The sequence below is a fragment of the Perca flavescens genome, chromosome 11, assembly GCF_004354835.1.
Source record: "Perca flavescens isolate YP-PL-M2 chromosome 11, PFLA_1.0, whole genome shotgun sequence".
NCBI classification, from domain to species: Eukaryota; Metazoa; Chordata; class Actinopteri; order Perciformes; family Percidae; genus Perca; species Perca flavescens.
In genome coordinates, this window is record NC_041341.1 from 480,304 (window position 1) to 498,500 (window position 18,197).

Here is an 18,197-nt window from a genome sequence, read left to right on the forward strand (position 1 = left end):
TAAAGTGGTGCTTTTGCAGGATTAATTGTGGAGAAACTCAGTTTTACAGATGGTTAATTAACTACATTTATATTGTGCTTTTCTAGTCTTAACCACCTCTCAAAGCTCACAGCTCTGTCAATTAAATCAACTAATCGATTAGTCGACAAAATTTTATAAGTGTTAGTCGACTAAGGACTTCTTTAGTCGAGGACAGCCCTACTGACTATCGGTGCTTTCACCAAATATTTACACAAATAATCATCAGTAATGTGGATATAATGTCTAAGTGGGTAAAGGTGAATACTAGAACAGTTACAACAGTTTGAAAAAGTTCAGAAAACAACATCACTTTGCTGTAATACAGCCTTTACAACCAGGAAAAGACACTTAAGCTATGTTATGATATCACGATATCCAAAATCTAAGACGATATCTAGTCTCATATCACGATATCCATATAATATCGATGTATTGGCCAGCTCTAATAACAACCGTTTCACTTTTCTAAACCTCTCCTCTGTCCGTGTGGCGCAGGTCCGCTGGTTTAAAGATGGAAGTGAAATCAGAAAGGGGAAGAAGTATGAGATTATCGCTCAGGGTCGCCAACACATCCTCATCGTCCACAAGTCCGTGTTTGACGACGAGGCAGAATACGAATGTGACGCCAAGACCTCCAAATCCTCCGGCATGCTCACTGTCGTCGGTAAGACAACCACACACCAGGAGCCTGTTTATTTTATTGTTGATTTTTGGCAGTGGTGGAATGTAACTTAGTACATTTACTCCAGTACTGTGGTAAAAAAAAAAAAAAACACTGTTATGTCATAAACAGAAAGCCAAATAAGTGTGCTGTATATGGTTTTACTTCAGGTGCTCATATTATATATAATGCTGTTTGGCTTTTTCCCCTTCTCCTTTATTGTGTTATATATCTTTTCGTGCATGTTGTAGAAGTGAAAAAGCCCAAAGTCCATCCCAAAGGGACTTACCATCTCCAACAGGGCACACTCTCATACTCTGCTTCTGACTGGCTAGTAGTCCTTACCTAGGTACTGTCAGGGCCCTCATACTCTGCTTCTGACTGGCTAGTAGTCCTTACATAGCTACTGTCAGGGCCCTCATACTCTGCTTCTGACTGGCTAGTAGTCCTTACCTAGGTACTGTCAGGGCCCTCATACTCTGCTTCTGACTGGCTAGTAGTCCTTACCTAGGTACTGTCAGGGCCCTCATACTCTGCTTCTGACTGGCTAGTAGTCCTTACCTAGGTACTGTCAGGGCCCTCATACTCTGCTTCTGACTGGCTAGTAGTCCTTACCTAGGTACTGTCAGGGCACACTCTCATACTCTGCTTCTGACTGGCTAGTAGTCCTTACCTAGGTACTGTCAGGGCACACTCTCATACTCTGCTTCTGACTGGCTAGTAGTCCTTACCTAGGTACTGTCAGGGCCCTCATACTCTGCTTCTGACTGGCTAGTAGTCCTTACCTAGGTACTGTCAGGGCCCTCATACTCTGCTTCTGACTGGCTAGTAGTCCTTACCTAGCTACTGTCAGGGCACACTCTCATACTCTGCTTCTGACTGGCTAGTAGTCCTTACCTAGGTACTGTCAGGGCACGCCCTCATACTCTGCTTCTGACTGGCTAGTAGTCCTTGCCTAGCTACTGTCAGGGCCCTCAAACTCTGCTTCTGACTGGCTAGTAGTCCTTATCTAGGTACTGTCAGGGCCCTCATACTCTACTTCTGACTGGCTAGTAGTCCTTACCTAGCTACTGTCAGGGCTGTCATACTCTGCTTCTGACTGGCTAGTAGTCCTTACCTAGGTACTGTCAAGACCCTCATACTCTGCTTCTGACTGGCTAGTAGTCCTTACCTAGGTACTGAGCATGTGCGACTCCCAACAGAGATGTTACAGCAGTGAGATGTCTCACTCTGTAGCTAAAACATAGAGCTCAACGCACAGGGTGAAAAGAGGAGCTTAATATGAGCACTTTAAGTAACATTTCCACTGCAGGACTTTAACTTGTTAACAGAGTATCTTTGCATTGTGGTATCAGTACTTTTACTGCAGTAATCTGAGTACTTCCTCCACCGCTGGTCACAAGAGGTTTGAGTTGAGCTCTCACGTTGTTTCTCGGCTCCGTGCGTTGCAGAGGAGGAGACCAGGTTCAGCAAGAACCTGTCCAACGTGGAGGGAACGGAGACGGACAGCGTGAAGCTGATCTGCGAGGTGTCCAAACCCAGCGCCGACGTGACCTGGTACCGCGGCGACCAGGAGCTGCCGGAGGGCGGTCGCTACGAGCAGATCGTGGACGGGAAGAGGAGGATCCTCCTCATCCAGGACCTGAAGCTGGCCGACGCCGGAGAGTACAGCTGCAGGCTGAGTCCCAGCGTCAAAACCTCCGGAAACCTCAAGATCAACGGTGAGGGAGGAGGGAAAGTAGACATGTTGGCTGTAGGGCTGCACGATATCTGACACACACACACACACACACACACACACACACACAGACACACGCACAGACACAAATACACACAGAAACACACACACACACAGACACAGATACACACAGGCGGGAAACTAGTCAACTATCTGGGTGGGTTTACTGCGCCAGTTGGTATTGTGACGACGATAAAAAGAGACGATATATTGTGCTGCCGTAGTTGTAATACACACACACACACACACACACACACACACACACACACACACACACACACACACACACACACACACACACACACACACACAGACACACACACACAGACACACACACAAACACACACAGACACACACACACACACACACACACATTCTATAGAACACACACAGACACACACACACACAAAGTGCAATATTCTATAGATTACTCCGTATATTATTCCGTAGATTACTACGTATTATATTTTGTATATTATTCCATACGTTACTCCGTATTATATTCCGTAGATTACTCCGTATTATATTCTGTAGATTACTCCGTATTATATTCTGTAGATTACTCCGTATTATATTCCGTAGATTACTCCGTATTATATTCTGTAGATTACTCCGTATTATATTCCGTAGATTACTCCGTATTATATTCTGTAGATTACTCCGTATTATATTCTGTAGATTACTCCGTATTATATTCCGTAGATTACTCCGTATTATATTCTGTAGATTACTCCGTATTATATTCTGTAGATTACTCCGTATTATATTCTGTAGATTACTCCGTATTAGATTACTCCGTATTATATTCTGTAGATTACTCCGTATTATATTCTGTAGATTACTCCGTATTATATTCCGTAGATTACTCCGTATTATATTCTGTAGATTACTCCGTATTATATTCTGTAGATTACTCCGTATTATATTCTGTAGATTACTCCGTATTATATTCTGTAGATTACTCCGTATTATATTCCGTACGTTACTCTGTATTATATTCTGTCGATTTTTCCGTACGTTACTGTGACTAACGTGTGATTCCCTGGCGGTTGTCCCAGAGCTGGCTGCAGAGTTCATCTCGCGGCCCCAGAGCCAGGAGGCCGTGGAGGGCCAGAAGGCCGAGTTCACCTGCTCCGTCTCCAAGGAAACCTACGAAGTGAAATGGATGAGAGGCGACGTGGAGCTGCAGGCCGGAGACCAGTACCAGATGGTCAGCGACGGGAAGAGGCGAGCGCTGGTCATCAAGACCTGCGAGCTCCGAGACGAGGGAACGTACACGGTGATGATCGGAGCCACCAGAGCCAGCGCTGACCTCACCGTGCTCGGTGAGCCCCGCCTAAATGTTATCTTACCTGCAACGCACCACACCGTTTACACGCCTTTGTTCCCTTTTTTCTCCCAAATTAGGCCCTATGTTCCCACATTTCCTTTTTCATGAATTTGTATCCGATTTTGGTAGCCAATTACACCCAACCTATTATCCAGTAGCAATGGACTACAGATGGGAACATAAGGCTGTGGGAACATAGGGCTATGAGAACATTGGGCTGTGAGACCATGGGGCTGTGGGATCATAGAGCTGTGGGAACATAGGGCTGTGGGAACATAAGGCTGTGGGAACATAAGGCTGTGGGAACATACGGCTGTGGTACCATTGGGCTGTGGGAACATAGGGCTGTGGGACCATAAGGCTGTGGGAACATAGGGCTGTGGGAACATAGAGCTGTGGGAACATAGAGCTGTGGGAACATAGAGCTGTGGGAACATAGAGCTGTGGGAACATAGGGCTGTGGGAACATAGAGCTGTGGGAACATAGGGCTGTGGGACCATAGAGCTGTGGGAACATAGAGCTGTGGGAACATAGGGCTGTGGGAACATAAGGCTGTGGGAACATAAGGCTGTGGGAACATACGGCTGTGGTACCATTGGGCTGTGGGAACATAGGGCTGTGGGACCATAAGGCTGTGGGAACATAGGGCTGTGGGACCATAGAGCTGTGGGAACATAGAGCTGTGGGAACATAGGGCTGTGGGAACATAGGGCTGTGGGAACATAGGGCTGTGGGAACATAAGGCTGTGGGAACATAGGGCTGTGGGAACATAAGGCTGTGGGAACATAGGGCTGTGGGAACATAAGGCTGTGGGAACATAGGGCTGTGGGAACATAAGGCTGTGGGAACATAAGGCTGTGGGAACATAGGGCTGTGGGAACATAAGGCTGTGGGAACATAGGGCTGGGGAACATAGGGCTGTGGGAACATAGGGGGAACTGTGGGAACATAAGGCTGTGGGAACATAGGGAACATAGGCTGTGGGAACATGTGGGAACATAGGGCTGTGGGACCATAAGGCTGTGGGAACATAGGGGCTGTGGGAACATAGGGCTGTGGGAACATAGAGCTGTGGGAACATAGGGCTGTGGGAACATAGGGCTGTGGGAACATAGGGCTGGGAACATAGAGCTGTGGGAACATAGAGCTGTGGGAACATAGGGCTGTGGGAACATAAGGCTGTGGGAACATAGGGCTGTGGGAACATAGAGCTGTGGGAACATAGGGCTGTGAGAACATAGTGCTGTGGGAACATAAGGCTGTGGGAACATAGGGCTGTGGGAACATAAGGCTGTGGGAACATAAGGCTGTGGGAACATAAGGCTGTGGGAACATAGGGCTGTGGTACCATAAGGCTGTGGGAACATAGGGCTGTGGGAACATAGAGCTGTGGGAACATAGGGCTGTGGGACCATAAGGCTGTGGGAACATAGGGCTGTGGGAACATAGAGCTGTGGGAACATAGGGCTGTGAGAACATAGAGCTGTGGGAACATAAGGCTGTGGGAACATAGGGCTGTGGTACCATTGGGCTGTGGGAACATAGGGCTGTGGGACCATAAGGCTGTGGGAACATTGGGCTGTGAGAACATAGAGCTGTGGGACCATAAGGCTGTGGGAACATTGGGCTGTGGGAACATAGAGCTGTGGGAACATAGGGCTGTGGGAACATAAGGCTGTGGGAACATAAGGCTGTGGGAACATAGGGCTGTGGTACCATAAGGCTGTGGGAACATAGGGCTGTGGGAACATAGAGCTGTGGGAACATAGGGCTGTGGGACCATAAGGCTGTGGGAACATAGGGCTGTGGGAACATAGAGCTGTGGGAACATAGAGCTGTGGGAACATAGGGCTGTGGGACCATAAGGCTGTGGGAACATAGGGCTGTGGGAACATAGAGCTGTGGGAACATAGGGCTGTGAGAACATAGTGCTGTGGGAACATAAGGCTGTGGGAACATAGGGCTGTGGGAACATAAGGCTGTGGGAACATAGGGCTGTGGTACCATAAGGCTGTGGGAACATAGGGCTGTGGGAACATAGAGCTGTGGGAACATAGGGCTGTGGGACCATAAGGCTGTGGGAACATAGGGCTGTGGGAACATAGAGCTGTGGGAACATAGGGCTGTGAGAACATAGAGCTGTGGGAACATAAGGCTGTGGGAACATAGGGCTGTGGTACCATTGGGCTGTGGGAACATAGGGCTGTGGGACCATAAGGCTGTGGGAACATTGGGCTGTGAGAACATAGAGCTGTGGGACCATAAGGCTGTGGGAACATTGGGCTGTCGGAACATAGAGCTGTGGGAACATAGGGCTGTGGGAACATAAGGCTGTGGGAACATAGGGCTGTGGTACCATTGGGCTGTGGGAAAATAGGGCTGTGGGACCATAAGGCTGTGGGAACATTGGGCTGTGAGAACATAGAGCTGTGGGAACATAAGGCTGTGGGAACATAGAGCTGTGGGACCATAAGGCTGTGGGAACATAGGGCTGACCCCGTTTACATGTTTGGTTTTTAATAAGTCTAAATTCGAAATAAAGTTTTATCTCGTCAAAATATCCGCTCTCTCAATCTAATTACCGAATAAATTAAAGATATGTGATATGTCACATTCTAGCTGAAGTTTTTACCCAACAGATCTGCAGTTTGACTTGAACATTGTGCGAGTAAAGTGTTTCCTGCTTGTGTCATTCTGTTTCCTGCAGAGAAACTGAAGGTGATCACGCCGCTGAAGGACACAGAGGCCAAAGAAGGACAGGAAGTGGTCCTGAACTGCGAGGTGAACACGGAGGGAGCCAAGGCCAAGTGGCTGAAGAACGAGGAGACCATATTCGAGAGCAGCAAGTACGTGATGGTCCAGAGAGACAACGTGTTCTCTCTGAGGATCAAAGACGCCCAGAAGGGAGACGAGTCCAACTACAGCATCAACCTGACCAATCAGAGAGGAGAGCAGGCCCAGAGCTCCTGCAAGCTCGCTGTCAAAGGTCAGTGGTGCACGCTGACACATGCACGTCCGCGGGAACAGAGTTAAAGCTCAATAAATGATAATGTAGAGAAACTGCAGGGAACAGGGTTAGCATGTGAATGTGCTGGTGGCCAGTCGTTACCCATTGGGGTTGTATTTGTTTGGCAGTTGAGTTCAAATATCCACAATCCTTGCGCAGCATCGCTCACTGCACCTTTAAGTAAGTAAGTAAGTCCTATGAGAAAGATTACGTTGTGTGCTTGGATATTAAGTCAATATATTGAGATTCTGAGTCAATATTTTAAATTTTCACATTACTTTGAGATTCTTAGTTTATATATTGAGATACTGAGTAAATATTTTGAGATATTAAGTACATTTTGTGAGACATAAAGTCAATAAATTGAGATACTAAGTCAGTTCTTGACTAGTCGGTTCTTGAGCTATTAAGTCAATATATTGAGATACCGAGTCAATATTTTGAGATATTAAGTCAATATATTGAGATACTGAATATTTTGAGATATTAAGTCAATATATTGAGAAATTGAATCAATATATTGATACTACTTCAACATATTTAGATACTGAGTCAATATTTTGAGTTATTAAGTCAATTTTGTGAGATATAAAGTCAATAAATTGAGATACTAAGTCAATAAATTGAGATATTAAGTCAATATATTGAGATACTAAGTCAATTTTGTGAGACATAAAGTCAATATTTTGAGATACTAAGTCAATAATTTGAGATATTAAGTCAATATTTTGAGATTCTGAGTCAATATTTAAAATTTTCACATTACTTTGAGATTCTTAGTTTATATTTTGAGACACTTAGTCAATATGTTGAGATACTAAGTCAATATTGTGAGATATAAAGTCAATAAATTGAGACACTGAGTCAAAAAATTGAGATACTAAGTCAATATTGTGAGATATTAAGTCAATATATTGATACTAAATCAATATTTTGAGATATTAAGTCAATTTTGTGAGATATAAAGTCAATATTTTGAGATACTACGTCAATAAATTGAGATACTAAGTCAATAAATTGAGATACTAAGTCAATAAATTGAGATATTAAGTCAATATATTGAGATACTAAGTCAATATTGTGAGATATTAAGTCAATACATTGATACCAAATCAATATTTTGAGATATTAATTCAATATTGTGAGATACAAAGTCAATAAATTGAGACACTAAGTCAAAAAATTTAGATACTAAGTCAATATTGTGAGATATTAAGTCAATATATTGATACTAAATCAATATTTTGAGATATTAAGTCAATTTTGTGAGATATAAAAGTCAATATTTTGAGATACTACGTCAATAAATTGAGATACTAAGTCAATAAATTGAGATACTAAGTCAATAAATTGAGATATTAAGTCAATATATTGAGATACTAAGTCAATATTGTGAGATATTAAGTCAATACATTGATACCAAATCAATATTTTGAGATATTAATTCAATATTGTGAGATACAAAGTCAATAAATTGAGACACTAAGTCAAAAAATTGAGATACTAAGTCAATATTGTGAGTTATTAAGTCAATATATTGATACTAAATCAATATTTTGAGATATTAAGTCAATTTTGTGAGATATAAAGTCAATATTTTGAGATACTACGTCAATAAATTGAGATACTAAGTCAATAAATTGAGATACTAAGTCAATAAATTGAGATATTAAGTCAATATATTGAGATACTAAGTCAATATTGTGAGATATTAAGTCAATACATTGATACCAAATCAATATTTTGAGATATTAATTCAATATTGTGAGATACAAAGTCAATAAATTGAGACACTAAGTCAAAAAATTGAGATACTAAGTCAATATTGTGAGATAATAAGTCAATATATTGATACTAAATCAATATTTTGAGATATTAAGTCAATTTTGTGAGATATAAAGTCAATATTTTGAGATACTACGTCAATAAATTGAGATACTAAGTCAATAAATTGAGATACTAAGTCAATAAATTGAGATATTAAGTCAATATATTGAGATACTAAGTCAATATTGTGAGATATTAAGTCAATACATTGATACCAAATCAATATTTTGAGATATTAATTCAATATTGTGAGATACAAAGTCAATAAATTGAGACACTAAGTCAAAAATTGAGATACTAAGTCAATATTGTGAGATATTAAGTCAATATATTGATACTAAATCAATATTTTGAGATATTAAGTCAATTTTGTGAGATATAAAGTCAATATTTTGAGATACTACGTCAATAAATTGAGACACTAAGTCAATAAATTGAGATACTAAGTCAATAAATTGAGATATTAAGTCAATATATTGAGATACTAAGTCAATATTGTGAGATATTAAGTCAATACATTGATACCAAATCAATATTTTGAGATATTAATTCAATATTGTGAGATACAAAGTCAATAAATTGAGACACTAAGTCAAAAATTGAGATACTAAGTCAATATTGTGAGATATTAAGTCAATATATTGATACTAAATCAATATTTTGAGATATTAAGTCAATTTTGTGAGATATAAAGTCAATATTTTGAGATACTACGTCAATAAATTGAGACACTAAGTCAATAAATTGAGATACTAAGTCAATAAATTGAGATATTAAGTCAATATATTGAGATACTAAGTCAATATTGTGAGATATTAAGTCAATACATTGATACCAAATCAATATTTTGAGATATTAATTCAATATTGTGAGATACAAAGTCAATAAATTGAGACACTAAGTCAAAAATTTAGATACTAAGTCAATATTGTGAGATATTAAGTCAATATATTGATACTAAATCAATATTTTGAGATATTAAGTCAATTTTGTGAGATATAAAGTCAATATATTGAGATACTACGTCAATAAATTGAGACACTAAGTCAATAAATTGAGATACTAAGTCAATAAATTGAGATATTAAGTCAATATATTGAGATACTAAGTCAATATTGTGAGATATTAAGTCAATACATTGATACCAAATCAATATTTTGAGATATTAATTCAATATTGTGAGATACAAAGTCAATAAATTGAGACACTAAGTCAAAAAATTGAGATACTAAGTCAATATTGTGAGATATTAAGTCAATATATTGATACTAAATCAATATTTTGAGATATTAAGTCAATTTTGTGAGATATAAAGTCAATATTTTGAGATACTACGTCAATAAATTGAGACACTAAGTCAATAAATTGAGATACTAAGTCAATAAATTGAGATATTAAGTCAATATATTGAGATACTAAGTCAATATTGTGAGATATTAAGTCAATACATTGATACCAAATCAATATTTTGAGATATTAATTCAATATTGTGAGATACAAAGTCAATAAATTGAGACACTAAGTCAAAAAATTGAGATACTAAGTCAATATTGTGAGATATTAAGTCAATATATTGATACTAAATCAATATTTTGAGATATTAAGTCAATTTTGTGAGATATAAAGTCAATATATTGAGATACTAATCAATAAATTGAGACACTAAGTCAATAAATTGAGATACTAAGTCAATAAATTGAGATATTAAGTCAATATATTGAGATACTAAGTCAATATTGTGAGATATTAAGTCAATACATTGATACCAAATCAATATTTTGAGATATTAATTCAATATTGTGAGATACAAAGTCAATAAATTGAGACACTAAGTCAAAAAATTTAGATACTAAGTCAATATTGTGAGATATTAAGTCAATATATTGATACTAAATCAATATTTTGAGATATTAAGTCAATTTTGTGAGATATAAAGTCAATATATTGAGATACTACGTCAATAAATTGAGACACTAAGTCAATAAATTGAGATACTAAGTCAATAAATTGAGATATTAAGTCAATATATTGAGATACTAAGTCAATATTGTGAGATATTAAGTCAATACATTGATACCAAATCAATATTTTGAGATATTAATTCAATATTGTGAGATACAAAGTCAATAAATTGAGACACTAAGTCAAAAATTGAGATACTAAGTCAATATTGTGAGATATTAAGTCAATATATTGATACTAAATCAATATTTTGAGATATTAAGTCAATTTTGTGAGATATAAAGTCAATATTTTGAGATACTAAAGATACTAAGTCAATATTGTGAGATATTAAGTCAATATATTGATACTAAATCAATATTTTGAGATATTAAGTCAATTTTGTGAGATATAAAAAGTCAATATTTTGAGATACTAAGAGATACTAAGTCAATAAATTGAGATACTAAGTCAATAAATTGAGATATTAAGTCAATATATTGAGATACTAAGTCAATATTGTGAGATATTAAGTCAATACATTGATACCAAATCAATATTTTGAGATATTAATTCAATATTGTGAGATACAAAGTCAATAAATTGAGACACTAAGTCAAAAATTGAGATACTAAGTCAATATTGTGAGATATTAAGTCAATATATTGATACTAAATCAATATTTTGAGATATTAAGTCAATTTTGTGAGATATAAAGTCAATATTTTGAGATACTACGTCAATAAATTGAGACACTAAGTCAATAAATTGAGATACTAAGTCAATAAATTGAGATATTAAGTCAATATATTGAGATACTAAGTCAATATTGTGAGATATTAAGTCAATACATTGATACCAAATCAATATTTTGAGATATTAATTCAATATTGTGAGATACAAAGTCAATAAATTGAGACACTAAGTCAAAAAATTGAGATACTAAGTCAATATTGTGAGATATTAAGTCAATATATTGATACTAAATCAATATTTTGAGATATTAAGTCAATTTTGTGAGATATAAAGTCAATATTTTGAGATACTACGTCAATAAATTGAGACACTAAGTCAATAAATTGAGATACTAAGTCAATAAATTGAGATATTAAGTCAATATATTGAGATACTAAGTCAATTTTGTGAGATATAAAGTCAATATATTGAGATACTCATATATATATATATATATATATATATATGTTTATATACTGAAATTAAGAACTCCCACACAGCTGGTGCGACCAAGTGCATGCCTTTAATTATAAGTACTGACATTTGGGATGTCCTGTTTTGTTCAGAGGAGAGTTTGAGGATCGTGGTTCCTCTGGAAGACATCGACACGCAGGAGAAGAAGACGGTCAGCTTCTCCTGTAAGGTCAACCGGCCCGACGCCACGCTGAAGTGGACCAAGGCCGGCCAGGAGATCGTCTTCAGCAAGCGCCTCGTCTACCGAGTGGACAAAGACAAGCACACGCTGACCATCAAGGACTGCACGCTGGCGGACGAGGGCGAGTACACCGCCGTGGCCGGGGACAACAAGTCGGCGGCGGAGCTGATCATCAGCGAGGCGCCCACCGACTTCAGCGCGCACCTCAAGGACCAGACCATCACCGAGTTCGAGGACGCCGTGTTCACGTGCAAGCTCACCAAAGAGAAAGCAGACGCCAAGTGGTACAGAAACGGACGCGAGATCAGAGAAGGACCGAGGTACGTCTTTCCTAAACTCGTATCGGCTATACCTGCAAACTAGTCGCTTTTCGGCCAAAATTGCCGTTTTGAATGGGATGGGAAAATGTCATCCACGTGAATCGTGTAGATCCGAAGACGAGGCGAGACCTGGTGCTAATACGGCACCGGCTTAATTACCGTTAGCTACCGGACCGAATAGCAACGCGGATTTCGGTGCCACTTAAATGCCTGCGCTTCTCTCTGATGTTCCGAATACTGACGTTAGAGGAAATTGAAACATCAAATTGAGATACTAAGCCAATAAATTGAGATATTAAGTCAATATATTGAGATACTAAGTCAATTTTATGAGATATAAAGTCAATATATTGAGATATATATATATATATATATATATATATATATATATATATATATATATATATATATATATATATATATATATATATATATATATATATATATATATATATATGTTGATATACTGAAATTAAGAACACACACACAGCTGGTGCGACCCAGTTCATGCCTTTTAATTAAATGTACTGACATTTGGGATGTCAGTACGCACGCCGTAAGGGACGCTAGTTAACACTACACTCGACAGTAGATAACGTTAGCCTACCGTTAGCTAATGTGACCGTAAAAGAGACAAAAACAAACAAATAAAAAAGACACAAATGGCGTTTTATTTGTTTTTCTGCTTATTTTGTTTATGTACTGTAATGTATAAATGTTTATCCATTTGTTGTGAACCACTTTGTGATTTTTATCTGTGAAATGTGCTATAAGTTGTACTTACTTACTTTACTAGCTAGTTAACACTACACTCGACAGCAGGTAACGTTAGCCTAACGTTAGCTAGTTAACGCTACACTCGACAGCAGGTTACGTTAGCCTACCGTTAGCTAGTTAACGCTACACTCGACAGCAGGTAACGTTAGCCTACCGTTAGATAGTTAACGCTACACTCGACAGCAGGTAATGTTAGCCTACCTTTAGCTAGCAGCTGGAGTAAACACGGTTAAAATGCTGACAGCTAAACGGTGTAAAAGTGTATATGTATAATAAATTATATATATATATATATATATATATATATATATATATATATATATATATATATATATATATATATATATAACAAAACAAAGTATCGGCAAAAAATGTGTAAACTTTATCCAAACCTAAACTTAAGATTGTCTTTCAGGGCTTCCGTAGTTTTGCGTCTTTGTTTTTATTTCCCCAAATCGTCTCTGTTTAGCTCTCTGTTGTTCCAGGATATCCTGTTTTCTGCCTTGCTTTGTCTGGTTAATCACTAAACGTAAATGTATTATTATGCTAACGTTAGAGCTGAGGCTTAGGCTTTACCATCAACTCAAAGCTACCGACTGATCACCTTCCGTTTTGTTGTCCCAGATATAATTTTGAGAAACAGGGGAAGATGTGCACCTTGCGTATCAAGGAGTGCAGACCGGACGATGAGTGTGAATACGCCTGCGGTGTGGAGGACAAGAGATCCAGAGCCAGGCTCTTCGTGGAAGGTGAGCTTCTGCACATTCTGCTCACCACTTCTTTTCCTCTTCAGTACAAACCACTTCCTGTTCTGATAAGGGTTGCAAAATCCCGGAAATTTTCAAAGTTGGAAACGTTTCATGGGAATTAACAGGAATTAACGGGAATAAACAGGAATTAATGGGAATTAATGGGAATATACTGGATATTTTTAATATTGCTTCTTATAATAGCATTGGTCTATAAGAGGGAACTTAAATGTAGTTGGAAAAAACCCATCTTGCAGCATAATCTTGGTTAATACAACCTGATTATCTTTTTTTAATTAAAAAATATGAATCGATTTTGAATCGGTAGTGCTTGAATCGCGTTTCGAATGTTAATTGATTTTTTTGCACACCCATATTATTAACCTATTTGTGTTAATTGTAAAGCCCACTAAATGTTTCCAAAATTACCTGTCCCGCAGAGACACCGGTGGAGATTGTCAGACCGCCACAGGACGTGTTCGAACCTCCGAGCTCCGACGTTGTGTTCGAGGTGGAGCTCAACAAGGACAGAGTGGAAGTGAAGTGGCTGAGGAACAACATGACAGTCGTGCAGGGAGACAAATACCAGATGATGAGCGAGGGTAAAATCCACAGACTGCAGGTCTGTGAGATCAGACCCAGGGACCAGGGAGAGTACAGACTCATGGTCAAAGACAAAGACGCCAAGGCCAAGCTTGAGCTGGCAGGTAAGAGCGGCAAAACACCAAGATTTTGGAAGGGTAACCTCAATCTAGAGCCTATTTTCCCATGCTTTGGTGACTTAGGTGAACATAGTCCACTAAAAGTTCTGTTGTTGCTGCTGACAGACTCAGATTAATATTGTAAGTGTCTGACAACATTATGGGATGGATCCCTACAGAGATAGACCTTTTAGTTAAAGAGTAAGATCCTTTTAGTTTAACATGAAACAGCCCCGAAATCACCATCACCAGACTATACCAGACTCCATGTAAATGATCAGGACTTTTAGCGTGTATAGAGCCAGCATATCTCCACATGTAAATGGGTGAATTAAGGGTTTATTTCAATCAAACCAGAGTGGTGATTGTTGGAACAGTGGAAAGATGAACCAAGACGGCTTTTGATAGTTTAATTTAGTTTCTGTCCACTTTGAATGAAGATGCTAAAAGTCCTGATTATTTACATGGAGTCTGGTGGAGTTTGGTGATGGTGATTTCGGGGCTGTTTGATGTTAAACTAAAAGGATCTTACACTTTAACTAAAAGGTCCATCTCTGTAGGGATCCTTTCATAATGTTGTCAGACACTTAGAATAATAATTTGTCTGTCAGCGGCAAAAACAGAACTTTTAGTGGACTCTAACTGCTGCTGAATATTAGTCCTATTAGCTTGGATCTTGCTTAATACTGGACCGGTTTTAAAGACTGGTTTTTCCTATCAGTCACTTAGAAACAAAAACATGGGAACATGGGGTCCAGGTTAAGTTACCCTTTAATTCATACATGATCCGCACACTGAGGAATGAAAGTTTGAAATAAAAAGCTAAACCTGAATGAGATTAAAACAGGAATACAGCGTTACTCTCTGACTCGGTCTCCTCTCCGTCCTCCAGCTGTGCCTCAGATAAAGACCACAGACCAGACCTACGTCACGGACGCCAGGAAGCCCATCGTCATGGCCGTCCCGTACAGCGCCTACCCGCAGGCCGAGGCCGACTGGCTGTACAACAGTCTGAGTCTGCCCAAAGACAACATCCACACGTCGGCCGAACGCACCGAGTACTGGCTGAAGGACCCGCTGAAGGCCGACGAGGGCCGCTACAAGATCGTCATCAAGAACAAACACGGACAGGGAGAAGCCTTCATCAACCTGGAGGTCATCGGTCAGTTCTGCCGAAAAACTGATATCTGGGAAATATCTGGAAATGAGATGGAGACTGAACAAATGCTGAGTGCAATGAGTTCAGACTAATGCAGCTTTATTCACACAACAAACAAACATACTTTCATGAAAGGGAGAACAGTTGACATGCACCAAATGTATATGCCAAGGTTTCTCCTAGAAAGGAAGATAACCATGTGTACACCCTCCTAAGAGCATGTACCCATAGTGTCTCTACGAACATCAGAAGAACTCCTCCTTTATACTTTTTGTCCTCACACACTTCAAGCTATCTATTTCAGTGCAACAGTTTACTCTTAAACTACACCTTTTATAGCACGTGCTCCTAATAGATTCCCACATTCTTGGCTCCAATTCCTCTGTGTGAAAGTTGTACCCAAACTCATAATAGATTTACACATTCCTGTGGGTGAAAGTTGTCCCCCAGACTAGCCTTCTTGTGTAGTACCCTACATACAAGATATAAAATTCATTTGAAACATGTAGGCTGAAATATCCAACCTATCAAAACACCATGTTGCTTCCATACAAACAGTCTTAGGGCTTCTATCTATCTTTGCTAGTTTAAATAACTAATGCACCTGGGCCCATCTGTGTGCCTGGTCTTACAGGGAGGTGTGTTCAGGTGCATTCTGGGCGTGCTGGTCTTACAGGGAGGTGTGTTCAGGTGCATTCTGGGCGTGCTGGTCTTACAGGGAGGTGTGTTCAGGTGCATTGGGAGTATTGCTATCTTGAGGCAGCGGGAAGTGATGGCACCATTGACCAACAAAAACCTGGTCTAAAGTCAATAACGCAGCATTTCATTGTTATTTTAACAGAGCATTAGTAAAATGCTCCTAGGCTCGTGCACAGCGCGAGCACACTATGCTTGTTACACACACAGGGACGCACAGCAGCACACACACACACACACACACACACACACACACACACACACACACACACACACACACACACACACACACACACACACACATGCAGAGGATTACAAATAAAAACATTAGGGTGTAAATCCTCCATCATAACAGCAATCCTCCAAGGTCCAAACGCACCTGGCTTTTAAAGGGAATGGGAGATGATCTCTGATTGGTTGATTGCATGTTTTACGCCTAAAACACCCCTCTGATTAATGAAGACACTAAGGACAACCCTTTAGGACCAGGCGCCTGGTGCACAGACCCTTTTTACTGCCGTCAGACTAGTAAAAGTGGATTTGGACCCTCCCTAAACACACCTGCACCATCGTTAAAATAGGGCCCTGACACTTTGGTTATGTAATGTACGATACATGAACATATTCCGAATTTCTAAAATAAACATCTACCAGTTCAGGTTTCAACAGTAAGTGTTGCCCAATGGCCCGGGGCAACAAAAACGCTGCGTCGGGCAAGTAAATTTAACAACCCAGTTGCAGTCGATTAGTCGACTAATCGCTCGTTTTAGTCTTAGTCGACTAAGATTTCTTTAGTCGATTAGTCATTTTTTATGCTTATTCATGCTTAATTACTTATTTCCAAGAGACTTCTGAGCACATTTATGGTAAACACGAGATTTAAAGTGGTGCTTTTGCAGGATTAATTGTGGAGAAAATCTGTTTTACAGATGGTTAATTAACTACATTTATATTGTGCTTTTCTAGTCTTAACCACCTCTCAAAGCTCACAGCTCTGTCAATTAAATCAACTAATCCATTAGTCCAGTGGTTCCCAACCTGGGGTCCGGGCACCCCCAGGGGGGGGCGGCAAAGATCACAGGGGGGGCGCGAGTCTTTATCTGGTTTGAGGTTGAGGTAAAAAAAATGGTTAAATAAATTATGATAATACACTAGAATATATAATGTACACAAAAGTCTGTATATTCTGTTGTATCCTCGTTTTTCCTGCCGCCACGGCATCACTATTTTATGAATGAAACATGGCGGAGAAACATAACAGTGCTAATAACTGCTCTGTATCAAAAAAGAAAGTAAGGCTCTATCTCGAGAGTTACCTCAACTTTGGTTTCGGGGGGGGGGGGCTCAGCTTTTCTTAGACATGAGTAGGGGGGGCACCAAGGAAAAAAGGTTGGGAACCACTGGATTAGTCGACAAAATCCTATAAGTGTTAGTCGACTAAGAATTTCTTTAGTCGAGGACAGCCCTACTGTTCAGGCGTCATGGTCTTGGGCATCATAAATGACCTCATCGTTCTCTTGTGCAGTCCCTAAACCTTACCCTTGTATTCTAATGTCGCCAGACGTCCCGGGACCCGTGAAGAACCTGCAGGTGATCGACACGGCCGACGGCGAGGTCAGCCTGGCGTGGGAGGAGCCCGAGAGCGACGGCGGCAGCAAGGTCGTGGCCTACGTGGTGGAGAGACGCGACGTGAAGCGCAAGACCTGGACGCTGGCGACCGACCACGCCGAGAGCCCCGAGTACACGGTCACCGGCCTCCACAAGGACTCCATGTACCTGTTCAGAGTCTGCGCCCGCAACCGGGTCGGCAGCGGACCCAACGTGGAGACCGACAAAGCCGTACAGGCCAAGAACAAGTTTGGTAAGAGTCATAACCCT

The 18,197-nt window shown here is 39.8% G+C and overlaps 1 protein-coding gene across 1 annotated transcript in view; it reads left to right on the forward strand.

Annotated features, from left to right (window-relative positions):
- LOC114564194 (titin-like) overlaps window positions 1-18,197 on the forward strand; it is a 380,077-nt gene that overhangs the window by 203,534 nt on the left and 158,346 nt on the right. Inside the window, 9 exon segments of the mRNA XM_028591428.1 lie at window positions 517-685; window positions 2,134-2,403; window positions 3,479-3,745; window positions 6,460-6,738; window positions 11,829-12,237; window positions 13,639-13,763; window positions 14,204-14,470; window positions 15,357-15,626; window positions 17,881-18,180. Of these exon segments, the coding sequence (XP_028447229.1) occupies window positions 517-685; window positions 2,134-2,403; window positions 3,479-3,745; window positions 6,460-6,738; window positions 11,829-12,237; window positions 13,639-13,763; window positions 14,204-14,470; window positions 15,357-15,626; window positions 17,881-18,180 (2,356 nt within the window).